Genomic DNA, 26,321 nt, shown 5'->3' with positions numbered 1-26,321 from the left:
TTTTTTTTTTTTTTGTAAAACACAAATTGTACGGAAGTTAATACATTAAAGTGTATTCATATGATGAAAGATTTGTTTCTAAATTTTTTCAAACATCATGAGAGTTACATTTTAAAAAATTAATATGCAATAAATTGTGTTAATGATTACTATTAAAGACAAATAAAATATCATAATGTTTTGATATCTTTAAATTATTTTAGAATAAATTAATTTGATCTCTTGGCACAAAAACTGTGAAACAAATATTATGATTTTTTTGTCAACAAATAATTATTATAATATTATAATATTCTTTATAGCTTGAAATTTGAAAAACAAATTAATAATCATCACATTATATTGTTTCAAAATTATGATATTAATATTCAAATCTTTAATTATTGGAAATTTATTTTTTCCAAAATTATAATATTAATATTTAGTTTTTCCTTAGTTGCAAAATTATAATGTTATGGTAATTATATAAAATATTTATAAATGATAAATATGCGAAATTATAATATTATCTTAATCATATAAAATATTGATAAATGATCTCTATATATAATTACTAAAAAGACATTGCATATATAAATGTTAATATATTTTTTAGTACAGAAATATCATTTAAATTTACTGAAAATGAAAAATAATGTATGTAATTTTGAGAAAAAAAAAATTTAATAATTGAGAAGTGAAGACATGTGTCAAATATATACGCTGCCAAATGTCGTCATTTTATGCAAAGTTAAGAGAAAACATTCTCATATTATATAAGATATGAAAAAAGACATGTGACTATATATACCAGCAAAGGTATAATCAATTTGGCTTGAGAGAGAGACTACTAAAAGATGTCTAAAATTGTACAACTCTTTGCCTCTCTTAACATAGAAAATATAATGAAAATTTTGTTATAGTGTTGACATTGTTATGGACGTGTTTGTTTGCCTCTCGTTGGAGACATAAACCTGCAGCAACATCGATCAAATGTTGTTCGTTTGCATGTCCTTGATCCATCGTTCTATCGCAACGAAATAGTGTTTCTAATTTAAATTTTATCTTTTTCAGATTAGTGTTTCCATTGTTCGATAACTGCGACTAGATTGTTTGAAGAAGTTTCATCTTATTTTCTATTGTGTAAGATGATGATTCACCTTCTCAACATTTTTTTCTTGATATCAAATTAAGAAATTTTTTGGTTTTTCTTTGCATCTCCGAGAATTCAAGTGAGTTCGGATTTGTGATTGGTTTCTATTAGTTAATGATTTAATTTCTGTAAGTCATCAGGACATAAATTTCCAATCAAACACTTGATGACTCAAGACTGGACGCGGGGCGGGCTGGTCGTGGACGTGGGCTGTGGTCTCTTGGGCTTTTGGGCTTTTCGGCTTTTTGTCTCTTGAGACTGCTGTAGGCTCATTTAATTTTTTGGAAAGACATGGTGTGAACTCCAAGCAAACTTGGGCAGTACTCCGAGAATATTCAGTGAATATTTTCTTGAGACCTCCCTCCTTCCACTATATATAGAGGCATAATCTCTCATTATTTTTCACACACAAAAACACAAACACTCTTTCCTCTGAAGATCTCTCTCTCCCTTTTCCTTGCTTAGTCCAAGTAAGTTTTTAGTTTAGTAGTCTCGAAAGTATAACTAGATCTGTTTGCTTGAGTTCTATTACTGGTGTGCTATTGTAATAGTTCGTGATCGGTTGTATCCTGGGATTCATAAATCGTGATTGTCCGGAAGCACTTACGGCCAATTTATTGAATTAAGGAAAGAGATATCATATTTTGCCTCCGTGATTTATTTGATGCTTTATATTATGTTGTTGTAATTTGTTTCTAATTTCGTTAATTTAAATATAATTTGCATATTTTCTCAATTCGATTTTTGTGCTCCTAACAGGCTTATTTTTGTTTGGTTCACCAAAAAATCGGCCCTACATTATTTTAGGATTGTGGCCCCAATATTTTATGAGTCGGTTCTGATGATAAGTGTACATGAATGGCGGCATATTGGTGCAACAAATGGTGATGGACCCTTCATGATTATTATCGACGTGATTTCTCACCCACACCCATCCTTTTTAGAGCACGTTGTCACTTGTTAAGTGTTCTAAACATCACCGTTCATACTTTTAAATCAACATTAAATTAATTCAATGCTTCCAAAACAAAATTCCCATCGGAAATAAAATCCTCGTAACTCACATTTCCTCCTTATCGTAAAGAAGCTTTAATTGAGTTTCAAACATCGTTGATTGAATGTTGAACTATGCAAAGTTGAGCCATGGACCACTCTGAATTTAGACAATTTAATAGTAATGCATGTCTTTCGGCGGTTGTGGCCTGCGGTAGGTAGAATTTCGAATTGTGTAGACATATTTGATTGAAATATCGTAAGTAGCTCGACTAAACTTCCCTAATTGTCCGAGTTGCCAGTTCTAGAATCGGCCTAATAAAATCGATTGATCATTGTCTGAATTTAAAGAACCAGAATTCCCATCCATAATTTTTAAACAATTTGGTTTTGACAAAACGTGCATGGCATTTTGTATTTCCCATGCATAATTTTTAAACAACTGTTTAAATATTTCAGCTTATTAGTAAGAAAGATAAACTTATTAAGAGTGGTGGCTTAAATGAAGAATTTAAAAGAGTTCAATAAACATTTATCTAGTTTGTACCTTTTGAGATAAAAGAGTAAAAAAAATTATTCAACCCAATCAACTTAAAAATTATATTAAAAAAAAAAGTGAACAAATTTGGAACTTTTGCTACGTAATTACAAGTGCTTTTAAGTTTTTTTAATTATACTTATAAAAATTATTATTGGTAAACCAAAATTTCTAAAAATTAAGCACCTCAATTCTCAACCGAACTAAAATATTGATTTAATATCATTACCAATCTCCATCATAAACATATAATTAATTTTGACTCTCCAATCGTACAAGACATAATTTTAGGTCTAATCATGTTTCTTGACACTGATTAAATCAGCCAATGCCTCAACAAAGTTATTCACGTAACCAGCAAATAGTCCAGGACTAACAAGAATCTCCTTCAACTTGGCGTGGTTACTCCTCACTAGCTTCCCGACGTCGCTCTCTTTATCCATCACAGACTTGATCGCATCTCTTAAACTCTCTTTCCAAAACCATCCTGTTTTTTCCCTCGGCACTTCTACAGAGACCTCAAATTCCTCGGTCAACAACCTTGTGAAGAGAACTTGATCACCTATATAAGGAATTAAAACCATTTGGCAATCAGTCATCAGACACTCCCATATCGTTCCGGGACCGCAATGGTTCACAAAGCAGCCTACTGATGGATGAGACAATATCAAAGGTTGCTGCACCCGACCTCCCCAAACCTCAGCACGCCCCTTCACCCGCTCCTCGAACCCTTCTGGTAACCCTTCTTGGACCGTCGATGATCCTCTGGGTGGATTTACCGCTAAAAGAAAGGGTAACCCTGTCAGCTCCAACCCTAAGCAGAGTTCTTGGAATTGATCCTTCTCAAGAACAGTCTGGTTGCCAAGTGCACAAAACACTACTGATCCCGGTGGGAACCCGCTCAGAAATTGGCTCCAGTGTTCATCTAGTGGTTTACTTGTGTCTAGCTCAGGGAGCATTGGACCAGTCAAGAGAACCTTCTTTTGGTATTGACTCGATATATAGTCGCAGAATTTGCCTTCGATTTCTTTGCATGTCCTCAGTGCAATGACATCACAGTTCTTAAAACCAGTAGTGAGCTGATGACAAACTCTCTCGAAGAAGGTAGATATGGTATGAGCATCGTTTCCACGAAAGAACACCTTCGATGAAGGGTAGCCCGGTGGGGGAACACCTAATAAACCACCAGGGGCATGTGAATGAGCTACAGCTGTAGCAGATGCTATCATGTAACTCACACTCTTGATCATATGCTCTTTAGCCAATTCTGGAATCCAGTGAGCAAAATCGAAGAAGATCAAATCCGGTCTCAAAGCACGGAACGCAGCTTCAACCTGATCGCGAGTGAGATCCAAGGCTTCGTACAAGAAGTTGTCCTTAGAGATTGCGATATCCGAGGTTGTCTCGGCACCAGCGGGGAGGCCATTGACATGAGGGACTGTGAGTGGGTAAAAGACAATACTGTCTGGGAACAAGTTGTGATGTTCCAACTGTTTTTGAGCTTTCTTAGGCAGCAAGAATGTAACCCGGTGACCTTTCTCAGCTAGTTTGTTTGCAAGATGTAGAAAGGGAATCATATGAACAAAAGCAAACCACGGGAACATAAAAGCATGGAACTTTGGCTCCATTTCCTTTCCCAAATTGTTAAAACACAAAACAATTTGTTAGAAGTATCTGCTTCTTTGCAGTGAAACACCCTTATATGAACTTGGAGACTGGCTTAATGAATTGGGATATTTAGTTAGAACATAGTGGACTACAGAAGCACACGTCTCTAAAACAAAAAAGCCTCTTCTTTTATTTTGCTCAAACAAAAGGGGCATTCTCAAAAATGCCCCTTTTTTAATATATCTTTTTAAAAATACCTCTTCATGTTGACCATTTTTAAAACTACCCCTCTTTATATACAAAATAACCAAATTACCCTTTTTGAGTGACAGCAAGAATGTACAGTCATCAAAATCGAAAATATTTTCCCGCCAAAAAAATTTCCCGCCAAAATCGAAAATTTTTCCCGAAAAAATTATTTTTCCCGCCAAAAAAAAAAAAAATTTCCCGCCAAAATCGAAAAATTTTCCCGCCAAAAATATTGAAATTTATACCTTTTAAAAACCTTGTAAATGCTTTTAAAAAACTTTTAAAAGCGTTTACAAGGTTTTTAAAAGGTTTTTAAACACATTGTAAACGCTTTTAAAAACCTTGTAAATGCTTTTAAAAAGCTTGTAAATGCTTTAAAAGGTTTTTAAACACCTTGTAAACGCTTTTAAAAACTTTTTAAAAGCATTTAAAAGGTGTTTAAAAACCTTTTAAAAATTTTATAAAAACTTTTACAAGGTTTTTAAAAACATTGTAAAAGGGTTTAGAAGGTGTTTAAAAACCTTTTAAAAATCCTTTTAAAAACCATTTGAAAACCTTTTAAAAACCTTTTAAAAACCTTTTAAAAACCTTTTAAAACCTTTTAAAAACCTTTTAAAAATCTTGTAAAAGCGTTTACAAGTTGTTTAAAAAACCTTTTAAAACTCTTTAAAAAATCTTGTAAAAGCCTTTACAAGGTGTTTATAAGGCTTTTATAAGGTAGAAACCTTATAAAACCTTTTAAAAACCTTGTAAATTTTTTTTGGCGGGAAAATTTTTGGCGGGAAAATTTTTTTTTTCGAAATTTTTTATCAAAAGTTTTTTGACAAAAAAAATTTTGGCGGGAAAATTTTTTTGAAAAATTTTTGGCGGGAAAATATGTCGGAAATTTTTTGGCGGGAAAATTTTGTTTTTCTTTTTATTGAATAAAATAATTTTCATCTAAGGGTAAAATGGTCATTAAAAATTGAAAGAGGGCATAAATAAAAATGGCCAGAAAAGAGGGTATTTTTGAAAAGGAGTATATCAAAAGGGGCATTTTTAACAAATTCTCCAAACAAAAACCATCTAAATCATCATTTTTTTACAATTAAGAGGTTAATTACTAAAGTAACTCATAAAATATGAGGGTTAGATGAGTTATTATTTGTACCTAAAATTCCCCTTTTGCTTTGTTAGGAAAAAAATGAAGTCAAATTTACTCTCCCAAATTGTTTTTAAGAAAACCAAAATATTTTCAAAAGTCTACTAGACTAGTTGTGACATATTTGTTTGTGTATGACAGATTTGTTTTTGCACAACCGATTTATTTTGTATGATAGACTTATTTTGGACAACAGATTTTTTTCACTACAGTTATGACAGATTTATTTTTCACGACAGACTTATTTATAAAAACACCACAAACTTTCACAACATATGATAGATTTGTAAAATATCTGGCAAATTTATTTTCCACAGTTGTTTCAGATTTATTTTCTTTATTAAAAGTCTGTCGTAACATGACAGATTTTTTTTACAGAAAAATAATTATTAGGTTGACCTCTAGTGATAACAGATTTGTTTTAAGTTACGACAGATTTTTTAATTAAACCAAATATCTGTCATTTGATAACATATTTATAATGTTTTTTAAAAAATGCTAAAATGACCTATGTAAATACCATATGTTATGGCAGATCTGTTTACGTTATGACAGTTTTTTTGTTTCCTTCCAAAATCCGGTGTTTGATAACAGATTTATTAGATGTAAAATGTAAATATAGTGACAACAGATTTGTTTTAAGTTATATTTTTCAGTCATATTTTTATTAATTATATGTTTTATAAATCATATTATGAATCAAATTTTTAAACTCATATATTTAAAGCATATTTTATACATTTAATTTTCCTAAATCATATTAAAAAATTAACATCATATTTTTATATATTATATTATATTTTCACAAATCTTATTTTAATACTTTTTATATGCATTATTTTTTAGTTATAATTTTATACATTATATTTTTAATAAAACTTATTGAAACTATATAATCTTAAACTTCATATTTTTAAATCATATCATACATAATATTTTTATAAACATCTTTTTAGATATTATTTTTATATATTATATTTTAAATCATATTTTATTTTTATAAATTATATTAAAAAATAAACATAATATTTTTGATCATTTTCTATTTTTCATTAATTATATTTTTAAATCAAAATATTAAATATTATACTGTTTTTTCGTTTTCTCAATAAAAAAAGTTTAAAACAAAAATTCATGGGTTTTTAGTCTTTTTACCTAAAAATTGTGTCGTTCTAGTTATTGGATAGGATGGAGTGTTAATCTAGCAATTAATTGTCAAATTTGTGTCAAACTAGTATATTTTCACTAAATTAATCCTATAAAGTCAAAAATAATTGGGAGATTTTCAAAAATGCCCTTTTTCTATGTCATTTTTCAAAATGAAAAATGAAAATGTTCAACAAAAAAAAAGATATTTTTGAAAAGGGTATCTCAAAAAAGGCATTTCTAACAAATTCTCAAAATAATATTCAATAAGACCTTTATATGGAAAAGTACTTGTACTCACCTCTCCTCTCTAGCCAATCAGAATCTTCAATCTAATATTTCATTTAAAAAATAAATCAAAATTAAATTAAAAAGCAACAAAAAACTAAAGAAACAAATTATGTATATTTTTAATTAAGGAGAGTTAAAAATTGGCTTGGTTTAGATTTTACAATTAAACGAAGTTATATATCGGTTTGAGTTTATAAATGAGAATTAGGGTTTAGATTTTAGAATTAGAAAGAAATTATATGTCGGTTTGGGTTTACAAATAAAGTGATTAGAGTTTAGATTTTATAATTAAAACGAAATTATATATCATTTTGGATTTACAAATAAGGTGATTATGATTTAGATTTTACAATTAGAACAAAATTATATGCCGGTTTGGATTTACTAATGAGCTGGTTAGGATTTAGATTTTACAATTAGAACGAAATTATATTTCAGTTTGGGTTTACAAATGATATGGTTAGAGATTAAAATTTACAATTATAATAAAATTATATATCGGTTTGGGTTTATAAAATAGCGGTTTGGATTTTTTATTTTACAATGATGTATACACATTTTATTTTCTTATTTTATAAGGGGATGAGTAAAAGGTTCACCCCTAGGGGTGAACCCAAGTATTTTCACTTTATATGTATCTTATATACATTATTTATACGTTCACATATATTAGATTTTCAAAATTTTATAATATGGATTTAGACTGAGATTTACAAATTTAACGGGTGCGAAAACGAGTTATATTATTTTTTATTTCTTATCATTGACATGCATTTTTTAAGTTCGGAGACAAAATTGCTAAAGGTAGTGACATATAGGGTTTTTAATGTATTAAAAGAATCATAGAATGATTTATTTAACTTGATAACATCTATACTAATATTTTAAAATAAAAATTTTAAATAAATTTTCATAATTTTCAAAAAAATTACCATCTATGACAGCTTATATCCATATCCAAAACAACTTTACAAAAAAAAAAATTACAATCCATATAACCAAACAAAATTAAAGATTTTAATATTAAATAAAAAAATTAGAAATATCCATATAATATTCCACAATTAATAATATAAATAGTTAGAAGATTCTGTGATTTTTAAAACTCTTCTATCATCTTTACTTGATTTTATTTTTAATTACTTTGAATCATCATAAAATACATAAAGTTAATAAAAATCTCAATAAAATTCTGCATATAGTGTAATAACTCTAGACATTAATTTTTGAGTCAAATAACTCTAGACATTAATTTTTGAGTCAAATAACTCCTAAAGTTAACTTTGAAAAGGTACTATTTTGAGTCAAAGGAAAAGACATGTAATAACTCTAGACATTAATTTTTTTTTTTTTTTTTTGAATGAATGTAAAAATTTTATTCATTAAAAAAAACCATTTCTTTACAACAAGCATAAGGATGTCTTCATATTGATGAAAAGAGTCACAAATGAGAGATTACATTATGAGCTCGTTTCAAACCAAAGCATAAGGATGTCTTCATATTGCCGATTTCCCGAATTCAAGAGGAGAAGGAGCCTATTTCTGATAGTCTTGTCGATCTGTTTCACTAGCCGAGTTACAGGGCTTGGAGCTTCGCCATGTTTGCGATTATTCCTCTCTCGCCATATTGTATAAACCGTAGCCTGGAGTGTGTATCGCAAAAATAGCAGGGGAGTCCGCGCCAGAGTAGAAGTTGAGATGAAATTTGTGATTTCATCCCAGTCTGATGTAGCATATGTTCCAAGGAAACCAGAGGATAACTTACACCAAATCTGCTGAGAGTATGGGCATTAGAAGAAGAAATGGTTCCTTGTTTCCAGTGGGTCATTGCAAAGAGGGCATGATGAATCAATTGACGAGTTCCACTTCAACATTCAGTCACCTGTTGAAAGTCTATTAAGCATACAAAGCCATGTGATAAAAGCGAACTTTGGGGTAGCCTGGGAGAACCATACCCCCTTCGTCCATGCACATTTCGGTGTTGCTGAACGCAGCTGTTGCCAAGTATCACAAGTCGAGAATCGTGGCTTGAAACCTGTTCTCCATTTCCAGAGGTGCAGATCCTCGAGATGCGGTTTCATTTTTGTTCTAACCAGAGCAATTTCTGCTTCAACAAGATTCAAAATATTGACTCTACGTCTTCTGCTGCGGTGCGTTGATATTACTGATGCCACAGTCACATCCGATGTTCTCCCGAGATCAATACACCCCCTGTGTCCTAACAGATCATGAAGTGTTCCCAAAGAAGACCACTGATCGTGCCAGAATGAAGTGGATCGACCATTTTGAATGTCTTTGCGGTGGAAACTTTTTGCTAAACCACGAAGTTTAAGCAACTTTCGCCACATCCAGGAGCCCTGCGATGGGGATGCTGCAATGTCCCAAAAAGAGCCGTGGCGAATAAGGTAAGTGTGTACCCATTGCCCCCAGAGTGAGTTTTGTGATAGTAATCTCCAGATAAGTTTCAAACCGCAGACAATGTTAGTCTCTTTGAGAGAGCGAAGACTAAGCCCTCCCTCGCTTTTGGGGGAACAGACATCAGACCAAGCGACCTTGGCTTGATGAGAGTTGAGGTCCGGACCACTCCATAGGAAAGCAGAACATAATTTCTCAATCTCTTTCATGCATTTCCCTGGAAGACGAAAAGCAGAAAACCAAAAGTTTGTTATACTCATAAGAACCGATTTTATTAGCTGCAATCTTCCTCCGTATGATAAGAACCTTCCTGTCTACGCACTTATCCGATTTCGTATTTTTTCAAGCAACAAAGCGTAGTCAATTTGTTGATAAAAGAAAAAAGGATCCATCGATTGTTAAACTAGGGCTATTTAGATCCGGGTTTGTTCATCTTATTTCTTTGTTCTATTTTAATACATATTTGCTTAACTAGTTAACTTGTGATTGATCCTAGTCGTTTTTTTCCCAAAAAGAAAGAAAAAAATCCTAGTCGTTTTACGCATCGTAAGTGTTGTAAAGTCGTTTGCATTAACTTGGATGAACGTGTTACAACTTGTGTCAGTTGAATTGTAAAACTTAACGAACCATAATCGAACCTATTAATCAAGGTTGTATAATTTCAAAGTTTCATGCGATATATTGTTGAGTAACTAAGTTGCTAGGCACAAGTAGTCGATTTACCACAAGAAAATCGAGTGTTTTGTAGTTCATGTACAGTAAATCATAGAGATTTCCTCATCTAATTTCCTAGCATAAATCAATCCATGATAACCTGAGATTTCCTGTAGCCCAACATTTTGTAGATTGATATATCAATTGCTTATTCCATATTTTTCTGTTTATATTCATCGTAAAATCCCTAAACAAAAACCCTTCTTAATTTTTATTTTATCTTTATACCTTCTTAATATATATATATATATATATATATATATATATATAGTATGTCTATGACATTTATATATGTACACGATCAAATATAGGCAAATCTCAATTTTCAAGTCCATGACGTTCCGTTGGTTACACGCTATTATGGTATTGGTCCACGATTTAAGTTTTAATGTTCATGACACAAGTTTTGGTCCACGTTTTTATGACTTTGGCCCAGGCCATGTTTTGGTCCACCTTTTAATGTTTTTGGTCCAGGCCACACCCCTAAGAAAGTGAGATATATTAGATGGAAAAACTAATGAAGAATACCTTCAATAACACTGATCTAAGTTTAGCACAAATTAATATAAATAAATAATTTTAATTTTATGAAAAATAGAGAATATATCTTCATCTCTCTTGTCATCGCCGAAGATCACCTTCTCCACCGTTCCTTGTCGTCAGAGTCCCTATTTATACAATCTCCATGGATCTAAGATCTCAATGGCTGCTTACGCCATTTACTTTCTGAATCTCTGTGGTGATGTACTCATTAATCACACATACCGAAATGACGTCGGGTGAGAAAAGCTTCTCTTTTCTTCACCTTCGATCTGTTAAATTTCTGAATTCGTTTCATTGCCAGCTCTCTGTGTGTGTGTTTGTGTGGATTAGGGTTCTTTTTTTGTGGATTCGTGATGGGTGAGGAAGGTTCAGTGTTTTGCGTGGGTGATGAATTATCGGGAGATAATTGTGACGGTGCTTTTAAGTTTGAAGATGAGGACGAGACTATTGATAACGATTTATCGGATTTGAGATGAGAAACATTGATTTGAGAATTTTGATTTTGTGATTTGTTTTGAGAATTTACATGATTTTGAAAATTTAAAAGATATGTGTGTTTACAAGATATTGATTTTAACAAAATCAAAATCAATTTACAAAAACAAAACACATATACACACACACATAACACATATACAGATCTATGGGTCCTTCACCAATAATGTCAGTTCAAGGTTTCAAATACTATGTGATCTTTATTGACAATTACTCAAGGTTCTGTTGGTTTTATCCTCTCAAGCTCAAGTCAGATTTCCTTCAAACCTTCTACAGTTTTCAAGCTCTAGTGGAAAATCAATATAAACATAAAATTGGTACCTTTAAGTGTGATGGTGGTGGAGAATTCACAAGTAATCAGTTTGTAAATCACCTCAAGAAGCATGGTATCCAACAACTTATCTTCTGTCCATATACACCACAGCAAAATGGATTAGCTGAGAGAAAGCACATACATATTGTGGAACTTAGACTATCAATGATGTTTCAAAGAACCGTACCTCAGAGATATTGGGTAGAAGCATTCTTCACTGCAAATTTTCTGATAATCTTCTACCTACTACAGCTCTGGATAACAACCGTAGTCCTTATGAAGTTCTGACAGGTCAGGCTCCAAACTTTACTGCACTCAGGGTCTTCTGTTGTGCCTGTTATCCGACACTTCGTGATTATGCAACAACAAAGTTTGATCCATGGTCATTGAAGTGCGTGTTTCTTGGATATAATGAAAAGTATAAAGGTTACAGATGCTTACTTCCATCAACTAGACGTGTCTAAATCAGTCGTCATGTTATCTTTGATGAGGAAGCATTTCCTTTCTCAACTCTCTCGTCTGGTAATCAACGTCAGTGTACGCCTCTAATGGCTGCTTGGTATAAAAGTTTCCCTGAACCAAGATCAGATCAGATAGAGGGATCAATTAGTAAGAGCACTAATGAATCTACTATCAGACCTTTGTTCACATCTCAAGATTTTCCACCCTTACCAACAACAAGTTCTCAAAGAAGTCAGCCTTTAGGAGTGTCTACCGAGAGAGAGGAGGAAAGTCATGGGTGTACGACAGGCTGTGATCCTGCTTCTATAGGCACCAGCTTTCCTTCTTCTCCCATCGGGATGGATACTCCTGAGCAATCTTCACCTTGCAATGTTCCAGTAACTTCGACAGTGCCTCCTACGCTGTCTCCAAACTCTGACGTCTCAGTGGCTCCAACACCTTCGGTTACACCTGTAATTGAATCCAGTGTTAATACGCCTATTCAAACTTCAGTTCAAACTCCTAGATCGCCTATAACTGTTCAAAGTGACAATACCTCTCTAACATCGTCACATGCTTCACCAGTTGCATCTCCAACATTGTCGGATCAGAAATCTGTCACAGCCTCAGTCTCGAGTTCTTCAGGTTCATAGACATAACTCAAGCAAATCCTACTCCTGAAGTTCAACCTAGTCATAAAATGGTAACTCGGTTAAAGGATGGGATTCGTAAACCAAATCCACGATTTGCTCTGCTATCTCACAAAGTTGCTTACCCGGAACCCAAGACTGTCGCAGAAGCACTGAAACATCCAGGCTGGACTAGTGCAATGGGAGAAGAAATAACGAACTGCAAAGCTGCCAACACCTGGTCTTTAACTCCTCCTACGCCTGACATGAATGTGTTAGGTAGCAAATGGGTGTTTAGACCTAAGCTTAATGCTGATGGTTCACTACAAAAGCTTATAGCTAGACTAGTAGCACAGGGATATAATCAAGAAGGGATTGATTACCTGGAGACTTATAGTCCTGTTGTCAAAACAGCTATGGTTCGAGCTGTTCTTGATTTGGCAACTAAGATGCAGTAGGACATTAAGCAGATGGATGTCCAAAACGCCTTTCTTCATGGGGATCTTATAGAAACGGTTTACATGAAGCAACCAGCTGGTTTTGTGGATCCTGATAAACCCGACTGGGTCTGGATACAAGATGTGTATCAAGATATCCAAGAAGAAGTGAAAAGGTTGAGATTATGATTGCAAGCTGTGTTGTGTTTGATGATTTGTGTACTCTTGATGGAGTTTATATATCTGTGTGGTCTAGTTTGTTTTTAATTAACCAAAAAAAAGTTGGTTTTACGTTTCTATTTAGTGTGAGTTCTTAAAGAACTTGGAAGTTGTAAGTTGCAACAACTTAAAGCAAACTTCTAAAAGTAAAACAGAAATATAGTAGAACTGTTAATTTTTTTGTTAGACACTTAGAGCCACTCGTTTTTTCTCTTAGCTTCCTATTTTTAGTATTGAGATGTTGAGTTTATATGATTCGTATTTCGTATTGAGATGTTGCTATATTCGTTATTTCGATTCCAAATGAATATATTCGGTTATGATATTTTCTACACGTATCAACAGTTGTTACAGCTACATTACATATGCCTACTGATTTATATTGGTTGATTATAGAAATCATAGGTCTTGATTAATATATAACAAGTGCATCTTCTTACGAATATGTGTTGAAACTTCCACCAAACTCGGTTATATATAGGGAATAATATATGAACACATGACCCGATTAATAAAGTCATCTTCTTCTTCTTTTGTTTACTTTTTTTCTTGTTTCGATGACTTATGAGAAGGAGCCGTCTCTCTTGCTGCGGCTAAGAAAGCCGTCTCTCTTGCTGCGGTTAGTAATCACATATGTCTATCTATTAGATACTAACTTATAAAGAAAGCTTTCTTAAAGACAGATTTTTCTTTTTCTTTTGGAATTGTGGGTTGACCAGGAAGTGCAGAAGTCTCTGTTGCAATCTGACGTACGGTCAAAATCTGATAAAAGTCCAGTTACAGCTGCTGATTATGGTTAATTCAATCCCACAATTCTTTTGTCAATCGGTTCTGATTTTGCATGAAAATACCGGTCAACCTGGTCCAATCAAACCAGTCCTAATTGACCAAACTTATTGATAAATGCAGGATCCCAAGCTGTGATCAGTCATGTATTAAAGAGAGAACTTCACCCTGAACCACTGTACTTAGTTGCTGAAGAGGTACCTAAATTTATGAACAGTCTCTTATAAACAGTTAAATCACACACACATATACAAAAACTAAATCAAAACATTGATTTTGCTGAGGTAGCTTTGAGAATTTCCAAATTTACATGATTTGTTTGCAATTGTTTGAACGGGTGTGGCTTTGATTAGCGGTGTTCTAGATCAGAATTAGGAATTGAGGATGTGTGTGTATAAACATTGATTTGAATTCTCCTGCTTAAAGATATATGGATTTGTTTATTGTATGTGTGATTCAGAAATCTATTGCTATACTCACTCCTAACGACACTAAGTTATGGATTGTTTTGTTTAATTTATTACTATTGAACCTTGAGAGTTACTGCTTTAAGGTGGCTAGCCAAGATAATTCATCACCACCTAGTTCATCTCCAAGCTACGTGATATATCTGTTGAAGACAGAAGATGCAAGTATGGTTTGGATATCTTGAAGGAGTGTGTCAACATTTCATAAGTCTATGTTCCTTTATCCAGCTTTACTTTAACTTTTGTTTAAACATGTATGATGCTTGTGAAACATTTATAGATTCTTTTGGTACTTGTATGATGCTTCTAACAGTGTCGCATGTTTTTATTAGCACTTTGCTTTAATTATTATTGAACTTCACGAAGTAATCTATGAATTAAGGAAGGATTCTACGAAATTTAGGAAGGATTTCTTGAATTTTATGATGACTTTCATTAAAAAGTTTGAGTTTCTTAACAATAGGATGTGCACAAAAATGAAACAATTTCTCTTCACTAATGGAGTAATATTCTAATATTTGATACATTGAAGCAAAACACACATAAAAGAGATTTAGAAACACATTTCTTTTAATTTAATAAGGATTCAGATATATTCAGGAATGAATCTTTGATTTCATGATGGTATTCATAAAAAATAATAGTTGAAAGATTTACATTTTTAAAGTGTTCATGTAAATCTAACAATGGTTGAAAACAATTCAATGCATAAAATTTGACACACTAAAGCAAAACACACCAAAAAAAAAAGATTTAGAAACACATTTACTTAAATTTAGGAAGGATTCAATAATATTCAGGAATGAGTCCTTGAAATTCAGGATGGTGTTCATAAAAATAAGAGTTGAAAGATTTACATCTTTTAAGTGTTCGTGCATAAGTCTTATAATGGTTTAGAAAACAACTCAATGCATAAATTTAATCATATTGGAGTTGTAACATCCGCGAACCAAATTGGGGATTTGGGGAGTAAGTGTCGATCGACACCAAGATGAGTGTCGATCGACACCATCAATTTTGGTTCGACTAGGTTGTTTTAATTCTTTGTTCTGGTTTGGTTTGGTTCAATTGAAGTTTCTAACCAATGTATATAAGAGAAAACTCGACCTAAGTCGTGGAAAGAGGTTGCTTTGGCCATTCTAAAGAGAAAAGAGAGAAGAGAGAGTGTTCTTGTTGGAAAGTGGTGGATCACGCCGGTATCGGGAAATACTGTTGGTGGTGATTTGTTAAAGTGGATGTGTTGGAAAGGGATTTCTGGGAAGTTAAGTTGGACACTTACTTCGTCCAGGGTGGCTGGAGTGCCACTGTTTAACAAGATAAGGTGGTGTTCGGGGTACAAAATTTCCGTGAAGCGGTGGTGTTGAGGGAAGTTTCCTGAAATAGAAGTTTCTATAAGTGGGAGTTTCCAAAAGAGGAAAGTTCTAAAAATGGAAAGTTTTATGGGAGTTAGAATTTGTCCATTTTTAGCGGTTGTGAGCCTTGGAGGGGCTTGTGTGGCCGATGTGCTAACTGGTTTTGCTGGAGGTCCAGCGGGTGCTGTGAGTGTGCTAACAGGTTTTGCTCAGACCGAGATGACCGTATTGCGGATTTACTGACAATGTTGTTGGAGAAGATTTAATAAGATGATTAGTTCTTATGAAATCTTGATGTGGAATGGGTTAAGGGATTATGTGATTCTGGAAAGGAAAGGTTCCATAAATAGAAAGTTTCTAAATATGGAAAGTGTTTAGGGAGTTAGAGCTTTGCTATTTATGGAAAGTGTCGTTGCAAAAGGAAAATAGAAAGTTCTAGAAAAGGAAAGTTTCCAAAAATAGAAAGTTTAAGGAATAGTTAGGACTTGTCTGTTTTTGGAAAGGGGATCTGAAATGCCTGGAGTGGCGGGAATGTTAAGAGGTTGACTTGAAGAGTGGTCACAGATGAGATGATCAGTTCTCATGGATTTTTGATTGGTGATGTCTTGGTGCTAAGAGAATATGCGGGTCCTAAAATGGGAAGTTTTATGAATAGTTAAAGCTTGCCTATTTACGGAAAGTGCGGTTGCAAACAGGAAGTTCTATGAATAGTTAGAACTTACCTATTTTTGGAAAGGTCGTGTGAGGACACCCGAATGGTTGAGATGTTTTAGAGTTGGCCTGAAGAGTGGTCATGGTGGTGGTGATATTCCGGTGAGGGAATATTGTGGTTGGTAAGACATTGCAATGTTTTACATGAACCACGGGAGATAGTTCCGGTCGGAAGATGCTTATAGACGTTAGGACTTGTTTGCTCATGAGAAGATGATTAGTTCTCCTGGGGAGATGATTAGTTCTACGGAGGAGATGATTAGTTCTCTTGGGGAGATGATTAGTTCTCTTAAGGGGATGATTAGTTCCCCTGGTGCACCGCGGGCTTGATGGGTTGCGACGCTGAGAGCGGCAGAGGAGATGATTAGTTCTCCTAGGGGATGATTAGTTCCCAGGAGGGGATGAGTAGTTCCCCTGGTACCGAGATCTCGAGGGTGACAATCCTAGAGTGAGACTGTATGGCTCGAGGATGACGGTCTGAGAGTGCAGGCGGTGCAGTTTAAAGGTTGTGACCTGAGAATGTATGAGTGAGGGAGCAAATAATGTCTAGAACGTGGGTATGAGCATAGTGACTGGATGAGACCTCAGAGGTCGGGTTTGATCTCGTGTTTTGGGTTGTGCTTACCAGTGGGGTCAGGGTTATGTGGACCGTTGGGTCACGGAGATGTGCGGGCTGTTGCGACAGTGGTACAAAGAATCTTGGTGGACGGTGTTTAGTCCGATCAGAGGATGTGCGGGCCGTGGTGACGGTTGCACGGAGGTCCTTGGCGGATGGACGGTGCTGTGGGATTCAAGGACAAATCCTTGTTGGTGGGGGAGAATTGTAACATCCGCGAACCAAATTGGAGATTTGGGGAGTGGGTGTCGATCGACACCAAGAGGAGTGTCGATCGACACCATCAATTTTGGTTTGACTGGGTTGTTTTAATTTGTCGTCCTGGTTTAGTTTGGTTCAATTGAAGTTCCTAACCAATGTGTATATAAGAGAAAACTCGACCTAAGTCGTGGAAAGAGGTTGCTTTGGCCGTTCTAAAGATAAAAGAGAGAAGAGAGAGTGTTCTTGGGAGATTTTGGAGATTCTAAGCTGGATTGGTTAGATCTGTTCTTGTGGAGTGGAGATCTGGTGCTAGGAACGAAGGGGAAGCCTTCTTGGGTGCTGGATTCGGCGTTGTTGGGACAAAACTTTCTGCAAAAGAGGTGAGTGCAGGACCATGACTGATCTAAGCCTGAGATCTCTTATGTTTTCCTTGATCTATGTTGTTTGTGGTGTTGTTGTTGCTTGTGGTGGTTGTGTTATGGTTCTCATAGGTTCCTAACGCTTTTGGGTGAGTTTGGGACGGATTGGAGATGATTGGAAACAGAGATTCGATGATCGGCATTGAGCAGAACGTGTCTACGGTGTCGGTGTCGATTGACACCAGGTGGGTGTCGGTCGACACTATGTTGGGGTCAGTGCCGATCGACACCACTCTGGTGTCGGTCGACACCAACTTGTCTGTTGCATGGTTTCATGGTTTGTTGTGTTTGTTTGTGGTTTGTTAAACATTTGAATCTCAGTTGCTCTTGTGTATAGCCCAATAGATGGGAGGATTGCCTCACTAAGTATTTGTGATAATACTTACCCATCTCAATTGTTGTTTGTGGTGTGCAGGTTTGTGACGTGGAATCATGGCGATGAGGATGAGGATGATCTAGAGTCTCGTTTGTGTTTTGTTGGTTATGTATGGATATATTATTGGAACATTGGATAGAGTTATGCTAGGTTGTTGGATAGAATGGTTAAGAATGTTATTGTATTGATGTTATGTTGGTTTTGTATTGTTGGTATGTTTCCGTTGTGCATACTGGTTGTTATTGGTTTAATGAGGAGTTGTGGTTTGGGATTGTTTAATTAAGTAGTATGGGATGCTTAATTAAATATTATATTTATTATTATATATATAAAAAAACATGTCGGGTTGTTTCAGGAGTAATCTGTGAGTTTGATGCTCTGTCGTGGAACATGTTGTTCATCATCAACCAAGATAGCACACACTTTTCCAGCCAACACTAAGACACAAGATACTACTATCTTGTAAAGAAATATTTCAACGATATCACAAACATAATACTGGTTATTTAAAAATAAACCACAAAAATACTTCATAAAATCCATTTAAGAAGGTCTTCCTAATATTTATGTATCTCTTTCTAATTTTTCAACAATGCTTCATAAATTGAACACATGGCTCATACCAACACCAATAATCGAAATCAAACACTTCAGAATTTGTTTCTATGAAATCTACGCATGCAGCTAGTAACATATCTCGATGGCAAGGGGACAAAAAATTCTAAGAGAACAACAAATGAATCAAAATAATAAAAAATTTCAGGAAGCAAAACAAAAAAAAAGTTCAATTATATTAACAAAACTCTATTGAATTAAGCATATTCTAGTACAATATTTGGAATCACCATGGGTCCAACAAAACCATCTGCTCTCTAATTTCCTGAACAATATCAATATATAAAGCATCTCTCTAATTCTCTACACAAACTATTAACTACACAAAAGAATAGCTTAGAACACATATTCAGATTCTTATGACAAGTTCAAGCATTTCGTATAAGTATCAAAAGTAGCATAAAATCTAGATAAATAAATAAAAGTTGCATAACAATCCAAAAATGAATTGAATCGTTTTTGTTCTCTAAAACATAAAACATAAGAAGGAGAAGAAGAAACTAAAACCATTAGTTTTAGAGAAAGTTTTTCCGAGTCACTCAACATTAGTTTTAGAGATATTGAGTGACTCGTATACAACATTAGTTTTAGATACAATATATTTATACGAGTCACTCAACATTAGTTTTAGAGAAAGTTTTTCCGAGAGTTCTACGAGTCACTCAACATTAGTTTTTCCGAGAGTTCTACGAGTCACTCAACACGTCATCGTCCTCTTCCGTGTCATGGTCAATCATGAACAAAAGGAACCAAACACTGGCGTTAGAGATTGTAGGACACCATGGATGCAAGAGATGGGGACTTACGGATTCCCTAGGTTCTTACATGCTGAACATGCATCACAAATCCGACACACCAATGAGGAAAACTTGTATCTTGAGCTGCACGGATGGAATTGTATTGCTTTATACCGAAACCATCGAAGGTGCACCAATGTATCATGTAGGAAACCCCTTGTTGCAACAGTGGGTTCAAATCCCTTTTTCTCCACATCTCACGGTTTTTGATGTCGTGAGGTTACAGGAGAACATATATTTCAGCGACACTGGACTGGTAACAAAGATGGAAAAGGGTATTGTCGTGGGTTACAAGGTAGTGTGGATATTGGTCTCATTTGTGATATCTGCTAATCTAAGTTTTTTGATATATTCTTCCGAAACAGGAGAGTGGAAAACTGAAAATGTGCATTGTCTTCGTTCCATGCTGTGGACTAGACTAAAGTATTCGGTTTCTTTGAACGGGATTCTTCATTGGATTTCCTCTATTGGTAGCGACATCGACGCGAGTTATGTTGTATCATATGATTTCTATAATGGAAGTGATGTGTGTCATACTATACCTTTTCCTGATCTCTATGAATTATATCCACAAACTCGGCATTTCAAGAGAACAATCACAACGTCTGTAGGATTTGTGGTGTATTGCAACGTTTCTCGGATAATGGAGTCCCTACAATCAAGGTTTGGAGGCTGATCTCTACGGATGATCATCCTAACGCATGGCAACTCTCGTGGAAAGTCAACACCAATTTCGAGTTCGGTGCTGATTATTTTCCCGTGGTGATGCATCCTTTGAACTATGAGATCATATATCTGTGGAGTAGAAACGAGAACGCTCTGGTGTTGTTAAACTTGAGGACACACAAGTTTAGGCTTTACAAGGAGTCATCACCGGAGGAGAAGGTGAAAAATGCTATGGATGGTTGCATCATGAGATTTAACGGTTGCAAGGAGTATATGGACTCTATCTACTCAATTTATGTCAATGGCATTCTCGGTGGTGTTCACAATCTCTACTTTTCAGCGTACGTGCTCCCACGCTGGCTAAACCCGCTCCCTCAACGTTCTTCTTAATTATTTATGTTTCTTAGTTTGCTTCTGTCATTTTCTTCTTTTCAGTTTTTGAGTTTTTCTTTTATTTGATATGATACACAGGTTCATATGTATTGACAGAAACCATTTTTATTAGGATTTACATGGCTGGTTATACAATTGATTTGTGTCTCAGTCTTGAAACATTTGATGGGGTGTGTTCTACCATAGTGGTTTGGCGTCTTAACTCTTAATGAGATGAATTAGTTAACAACTTTTTGGTCATTTTAGCTATCTGGACTGAAGTTATAAAAAATTACAATTCCAATGACTGAGATGGATTAGCATGCTACCTGTATTACGGAGATATGATATCACTGATTACGGAGATATGATATCACTAATTACGTATATTAAGGTTCCATATATGTATAGTAGATTATACTCAATAACTCTGTATAGGATACCCTAACAAGGTACTCGTGTATATATATTCTACACTCTTGTTGTTAATAAAATCATCACTTCTATAAACGTTTGCATGGTATCAAGAGCCATACGATCTCTCTTAAAAAAAAAAAAAAATTCTCTCTTTGTTTTTTGTCCTTTCACGATTGTGATCATGTCTTCGTGTGATACCTCCTCATCTGCGGTTGTTACTGATGTTGTTACCATTGACAACAAACCCCTACTCAACATCAACATGACTAATATCACCAAGCTTACCTCCACCAACTATCTCATGTGGAAGCTCTAAGTCCGTGCTCTCCTTGCGGGATACGGTCTCGTTGGTCACCTTGATGGATCTGTTGAAGTTTTGTCTCCAACCCTCACTACTGACACCGGTGTGACGCCAAATCCGGCTCACGCAATCTACCAACGTCAAGATCAACTGATCTACAGTTCCCTCCTTGGCTCCATTTCACTCTCTGTGCAGTCTTTGCTCTCTCGTACTACCACTGCTGCTGAAATTTGGAGTACTCTTGCTGAGACTTACGCCAAACCCAGTTGAACCCATGTTCTACAGTTACGTGATCAATTGAAATCCCGCATCAAAGGCACTCTCACCGTTGAGGAGTACCTCCATGGCATCACCGCTAGACTTGATACGCTTGCCAGCTTAGGGAACCCGATCCCACATGAAGAACAAATTGAGCTCATCCTTGAAGGTTTACCTGATGACTACAAGTCCATTGTTGATCAGATCGAGGGTCGGTACATCTCGCCTTCCATTGCTTATGTTCATGAGCGGTTGCTCAACCAAGAAGCCAAACTTCTCTCCAAAGCTGTAGTCTCTCAGCTTCTTGTTGCTGCCAACATGGTGACACAGCGTCACAACAACTCATACCGTGGTGGTCAATCCGGTCAAAAACAGAAGCATCACAACAACAATTCCACTCAGTCGTGGCAGCAATCTTCATTCAGGTCTGATAACAGAAATCCTCGTCAATACCTTGGGCGCTGTCAGCTCTGCAACATGCAAGGTCATTCGGGTAAACGTTGTCCTCAGCTACAAGGGCGCTTTTCTATGGCGGGTTCATCTCAAATGAGTCCATTTACTCCTTGGAATCCTCGTGCCAACTTGACTGTCGGTTCTCCGTACTCTGCTGATCCGTAGGTGATGGATAGCGGTGCCACACACCACATCACATCCGATCTTCAGAATTTGGCTCTTCATCAGCCATATCATGGTGGCAATGAGGTGACCATCGCGGATGGCTCCACCATCCCAATAATGCGCACTGGTTCCACTTCTCTTCCTACATCCACTGGTTCTTTAACCTTAAGCAAAGTGTTATATGTGCCTAATATACATAAAAACTTGATTTCGGTATACTGTCTCTGTAATGCTAATCGAGTGTCTCTGGAATTCTTTCCTGCGGCTTTTCAGGTGAAGGATCTGAGCACGCGGATTCCGTTACTTCAAGGCAAAACTAACCGTGAATTGTATGAGTGGCCCCTGTCAGCTCCGACAGCTATGCTTGCTTCTTCCAGCTCCAGGGCTCCTCTCTCATTGTGGCACTCTCGTCTTGGACACCCGTCCTCCTCTGTTTTAAATCATGTTGTTTCTACTTTTTCTCTTCCCTTTTCTTCTCAGACAATCTCCCCTTGAAATGATTGTTTGATTAATAAAAGCCAAAAGCTCCCTTTTTCTCAATCCACTATTACATCGTCTCGACCACTAGAGGTTTTGTTCTCCGATGTTTGGACATGTCCCATTCTTTCTCATGATAATTTCAAATATTATCTTCTTATTATTGACCATTACACCAGATATACCTGGCTTTATCCCCTGAAACATAAATCTCACGTTAAAGAAACATTCATCACCTTCAAAGCTTTAGTTGAAAACTTTTTCCGAGAGAAGATTGGTACCTTCTACAGTGACAATGGTGGCGAGTTCATAGCACTCAGGGGGTTCCTCTCAACACATGGTATTTCTCACTTAACATCTCCACCTCACACGCCGGAGCATAATGGGATCTCCGAACGGAAACACAGACATATCATTGACATGGGTCTCACTCTGCTCTCCACTGCCTCTGTTCCCAAGATTTATTGGCCATTTGCGTTTGATGTTGCTGTGTATTTGATTAATCGGCTCCCAACACCGGTGCTCTCTCTTCAATCTCCCTACCAGAAGCTGTTTCGGCTATCTCCCAACTACGACAAAATCCACTTATTCGGTTGTTCTTGCTATATGTGGCTATGTCCCTATAATTCTCACAAACTCGATGATCGGTCTCTTCGCTGTGTGTTCTTTCGGCTATTCACCAACACAAAGTGCATACCTTTGCTATCACGTTCCCACGGATCGCCTATATGTCTCCAGACATGTCCATTTTGATGAGACGACATTTCCCTTCACAAGGGTTTCTTCTCGACCAACCTCCATTAACACTGATACTCTTCCTCTTCACCAACAGTGGCCGCTTCACTCTACAATTCCTCAATCGGGTTTAGTTTTGCCTCGTCAATCCGCCAGCATATATCTTCATCCGCCATATCCACCTCCGCCGTCTTCCTCGCAGGTATCGTCTTCTTCCTCTCAATCTCCTTCTGTTTCTCTCTCCTCTGAGCCCACTGCTCCACATGAAAATGGGCCGTGACCCACGGCCCAGCAACAATCCATATCCACAACCACATCATCGACAACTTCCTCTCCCTCACCACACTCTTCGACAAATCCCACAAACACAAATTCGGCCCACAAACCAAATCTAAACAGTCCAGCCCATTTACCATCTCCATCCACTAGCAGTCCGATAACTCGATCCTCTTCTTCGTCTTCTTTGTCGGAGAATCCTCCTCCGCCGGCCATTGTTCCACTGCCTCTTGGAAATACTCATTCTATGTCAACCCGTGCTAAATCTGGCATCTCCAAACCAAACACTAAATACTCCCTAGCCATTCAAGCCTTACCTACAACTGAACCACGGACTACCAAACAAGCTCTAAACGATGACCGCTTCCGTTCTGCAATGTCGTCAGAGATCAATGCTCAATTGCACAACCACACATGGGATCTAGTTCAACCACCATCCCCCACAACAACGATTATCGGCTGTCGCTGGATATTCACAACCAAGTATAATCCTGATGGCTCCATCAATCGCTATAAAGCACGTCTCGTTGCAAAAGGTTACAATCAACGACCAGGTTTGGATTATGCGAAAACCTTTAGTCCTGTCATTAAATCGACAACCATTCGGATTGTTCTTGGTGTTGCTGTTGATATGTCCTGGCCAATTCGTCAATTAGATGTAAACAATGCGTTTCTGCAAGGACCTTTGACAGAGGAAGTCTATATGCAACAACCCCCGGGTTTTGTTGATGCTGATCACCCGGATTATGTATGTCGCTTACGGAAGGCTGTCTATGGCCTTAAACAAGCTCCCCGTGCCTGGTATGTTGAATTGAGAACTTATCTTCTTCAAGTTGGTTTTATCAACTCTGTTTCGGACACATCTCTGTTTATTCTACGTCATGGTCGGTATGTTGTGTATATGCTTGTTTACGTTGATGAAATCATTGTCACGGGGAATGACAACGGTCTGTTAAACCACACACTTGAAGGTCTTGCTACACGATTCTTTGTCAAGGATCATGAAGAACTCCATTATATTCTTGGAGTTGAAGCTAAACGGTGCTCACTTGGTCTTCACCTCAATCAACGTAAGTATGTTCTTGACTTATAAGGCAAAACACACATGCTAGGTGAGAAACCAGTTGCTACGCCCATGGCTACATCTCCAAAACTTACTCTACGGTCTGGTACACAACTTGCTGATCCGGCTAAATATCGAAGAATTGTGGGTAGTCTTCAATATCTAGCATTCACTAGGCCTGATATATCGTATGCGGTAAATCGCTTATCTCAATTTATGCATCAACCATCAACGGATCACTGGACGGCGATGAAGCGTGTCTTACGATACTTAGCGGGTACTTTAGATCATGGGATATTACTCAAACGTGGTATAAATCGGAGTTTGCATGCGTATACGGACACCGATTGGGCAGGGGACTCGAACGACTATGTCTCCACCAATGGTTACATTGTGTATCTCGGTCAACATCCCATCTCATGGTCCTCAAAGAAACAGCGGAGCATTGCCAAATCATCAACCGAAGCGGAATATCAGTCAGTGGCTACGACTTCTACTGAACTGAACTGGATATGCTCTCTACTTAAGGAACTAGGGGTCTCGTTCACTACACCTCCGGTCATATATTGTGATAATATTGGTGCAACATACTTGTGTGCCAATCCCATTTTTCATTCACGCATGAAACATGTGGCCTTGGACTATCATTTCATCAGGAATCAAATTCAGTCCAGGCAACTCCGTTGTTCATGTCTCCACCAAAGATCAATTGGCTGATGCATTTACCAAACCAGTGTCTCGGGCTGCCTTTACCAACTTCTCTACCAAGATTGGCGTGACCAAGGTCCCTTCATCTTGAGGGGCCATATTACGGAGATATGATATCACTGATTATGGAGATATGATATCACTAATTACGTCTATTAAGGTTCCATATATGTATAGTAGATTATAATCAATAACTCTGTATAGGATACCCTAACAAGGTACTCATGTATATATATTCTACACTCTTGTTGTTAATAAAATCATCACTTCTATAAACGTTTACAACATGAACTTCTCTTTATCATGATTCATTAAGGAGAGATTCAATAGAAAATAGATCATCTTCACTGCTCTTGCAGATATATTTACTAAAACATTAAAGCCACCTGATGAGTGTTGAAGGATCCCGATTCTGACCAAGTCAAAATTCATAGTTTGGAGTGGTTTTGAGGAGATCAAGACCAGACCTCAACACACAGAGAATGCTCAACCCTGAGAACAAGAAGAACATGCTACATTTTCTGAAGGTCAATGCCTAATTCTTTGACCACTCTGTAGGAACCATTCCTCTTTCAACAAATTTTAAATTTTCAATATGTTTATTGACATTAATTACCATATTCACCATTAACAAAATACAAATCTATGATTGCTATAATCTTCTCAATAGTCATATTGCACCTAAAATATATATTATATTTAATATAAAATTTGTTTAGACCAAATCTCAATTTTGGTTTAACTATCGAGAAAATGTAAAATATTTATTAAAAGAAAATGGAAAAT

The 26,321-nt window shown here is 36.2% G+C and overlaps 3 protein-coding genes and 2 long non-coding RNA genes across 5 annotated transcripts; 3 read left to right on the top strand and 2 right to left on the bottom strand.

The window, feature by feature from the left end:
* On the bottom strand, positions 2,855–4,412 carry LOC104721603 (UDP-glycosyltransferase 79B8-like). The gene has a single exon (XM_010439630.1). It carries the CDS (start codon positions 4,289–4,291, stop codon positions 2,957–2,959), a length of 1,335 nt encoding a protein of 444 aa, XP_010437932.1. The 5' UTR covers positions 4,292–4,412; the 3' UTR covers positions 2,855–2,956.
* LOC104721594 lies at positions 11,786–12,483 on the bottom strand. The gene is made up of 3 exons (XR_002034228.1): positions 12,251–12,483; positions 12,020–12,151; positions 11,786–11,925 (listed from the first exon to the last, which is right to left on the bottom strand). It is a non-coding gene; the product is annotated as an uncharacterized LOC104721594 (long non-coding RNA).
* Positions 12,720–13,106, top strand: LOC109126542 (uncharacterized mitochondrial protein AtMg00820-like). Its single transcript, XM_019230210.1, has one exon. It carries the CDS (start codon positions 12,720–12,722, stop codon positions 13,104–13,106), a length of 387 nt encoding a protein of 128 aa, XP_019085755.1.
* LOC104721589 lies at positions 13,464–14,922 on the top strand. The gene is made up of 4 exons (XR_757047.2): positions 13,464–13,923; positions 14,024–14,099; positions 14,214–14,287; positions 14,644–14,922. It is a non-coding gene; the product is annotated as an uncharacterized LOC104721589 (long non-coding RNA).
* LOC109126539 (uncharacterized mitochondrial protein AtMg00810-like) lies at positions 24,900–25,626 on the top strand. The gene is made up of 2 exons (XM_019230206.1): positions 24,900–25,407; positions 25,484–25,626. Exons 1-2 carry the CDS (start codon positions 24,900–24,902, stop codon positions 25,624–25,626), a joined length of 651 nt encoding a protein of 216 aa, XP_019085751.1.

Source organism: Camelina sativa, chromosome 2 (genome assembly GCF_000633955.1).
Source record: "Camelina sativa cultivar DH55 chromosome 2, Cs, whole genome shotgun sequence".
In the NCBI taxonomy this organism is placed as follows: Eukaryota; Viridiplantae; Streptophyta; class Magnoliopsida; order Brassicales; family Brassicaceae; genus Camelina; species Camelina sativa.
Note: the sequence above shows the minus strand (reverse complement) of the source record. Positions and strands in the feature narration are given on the sequence as shown.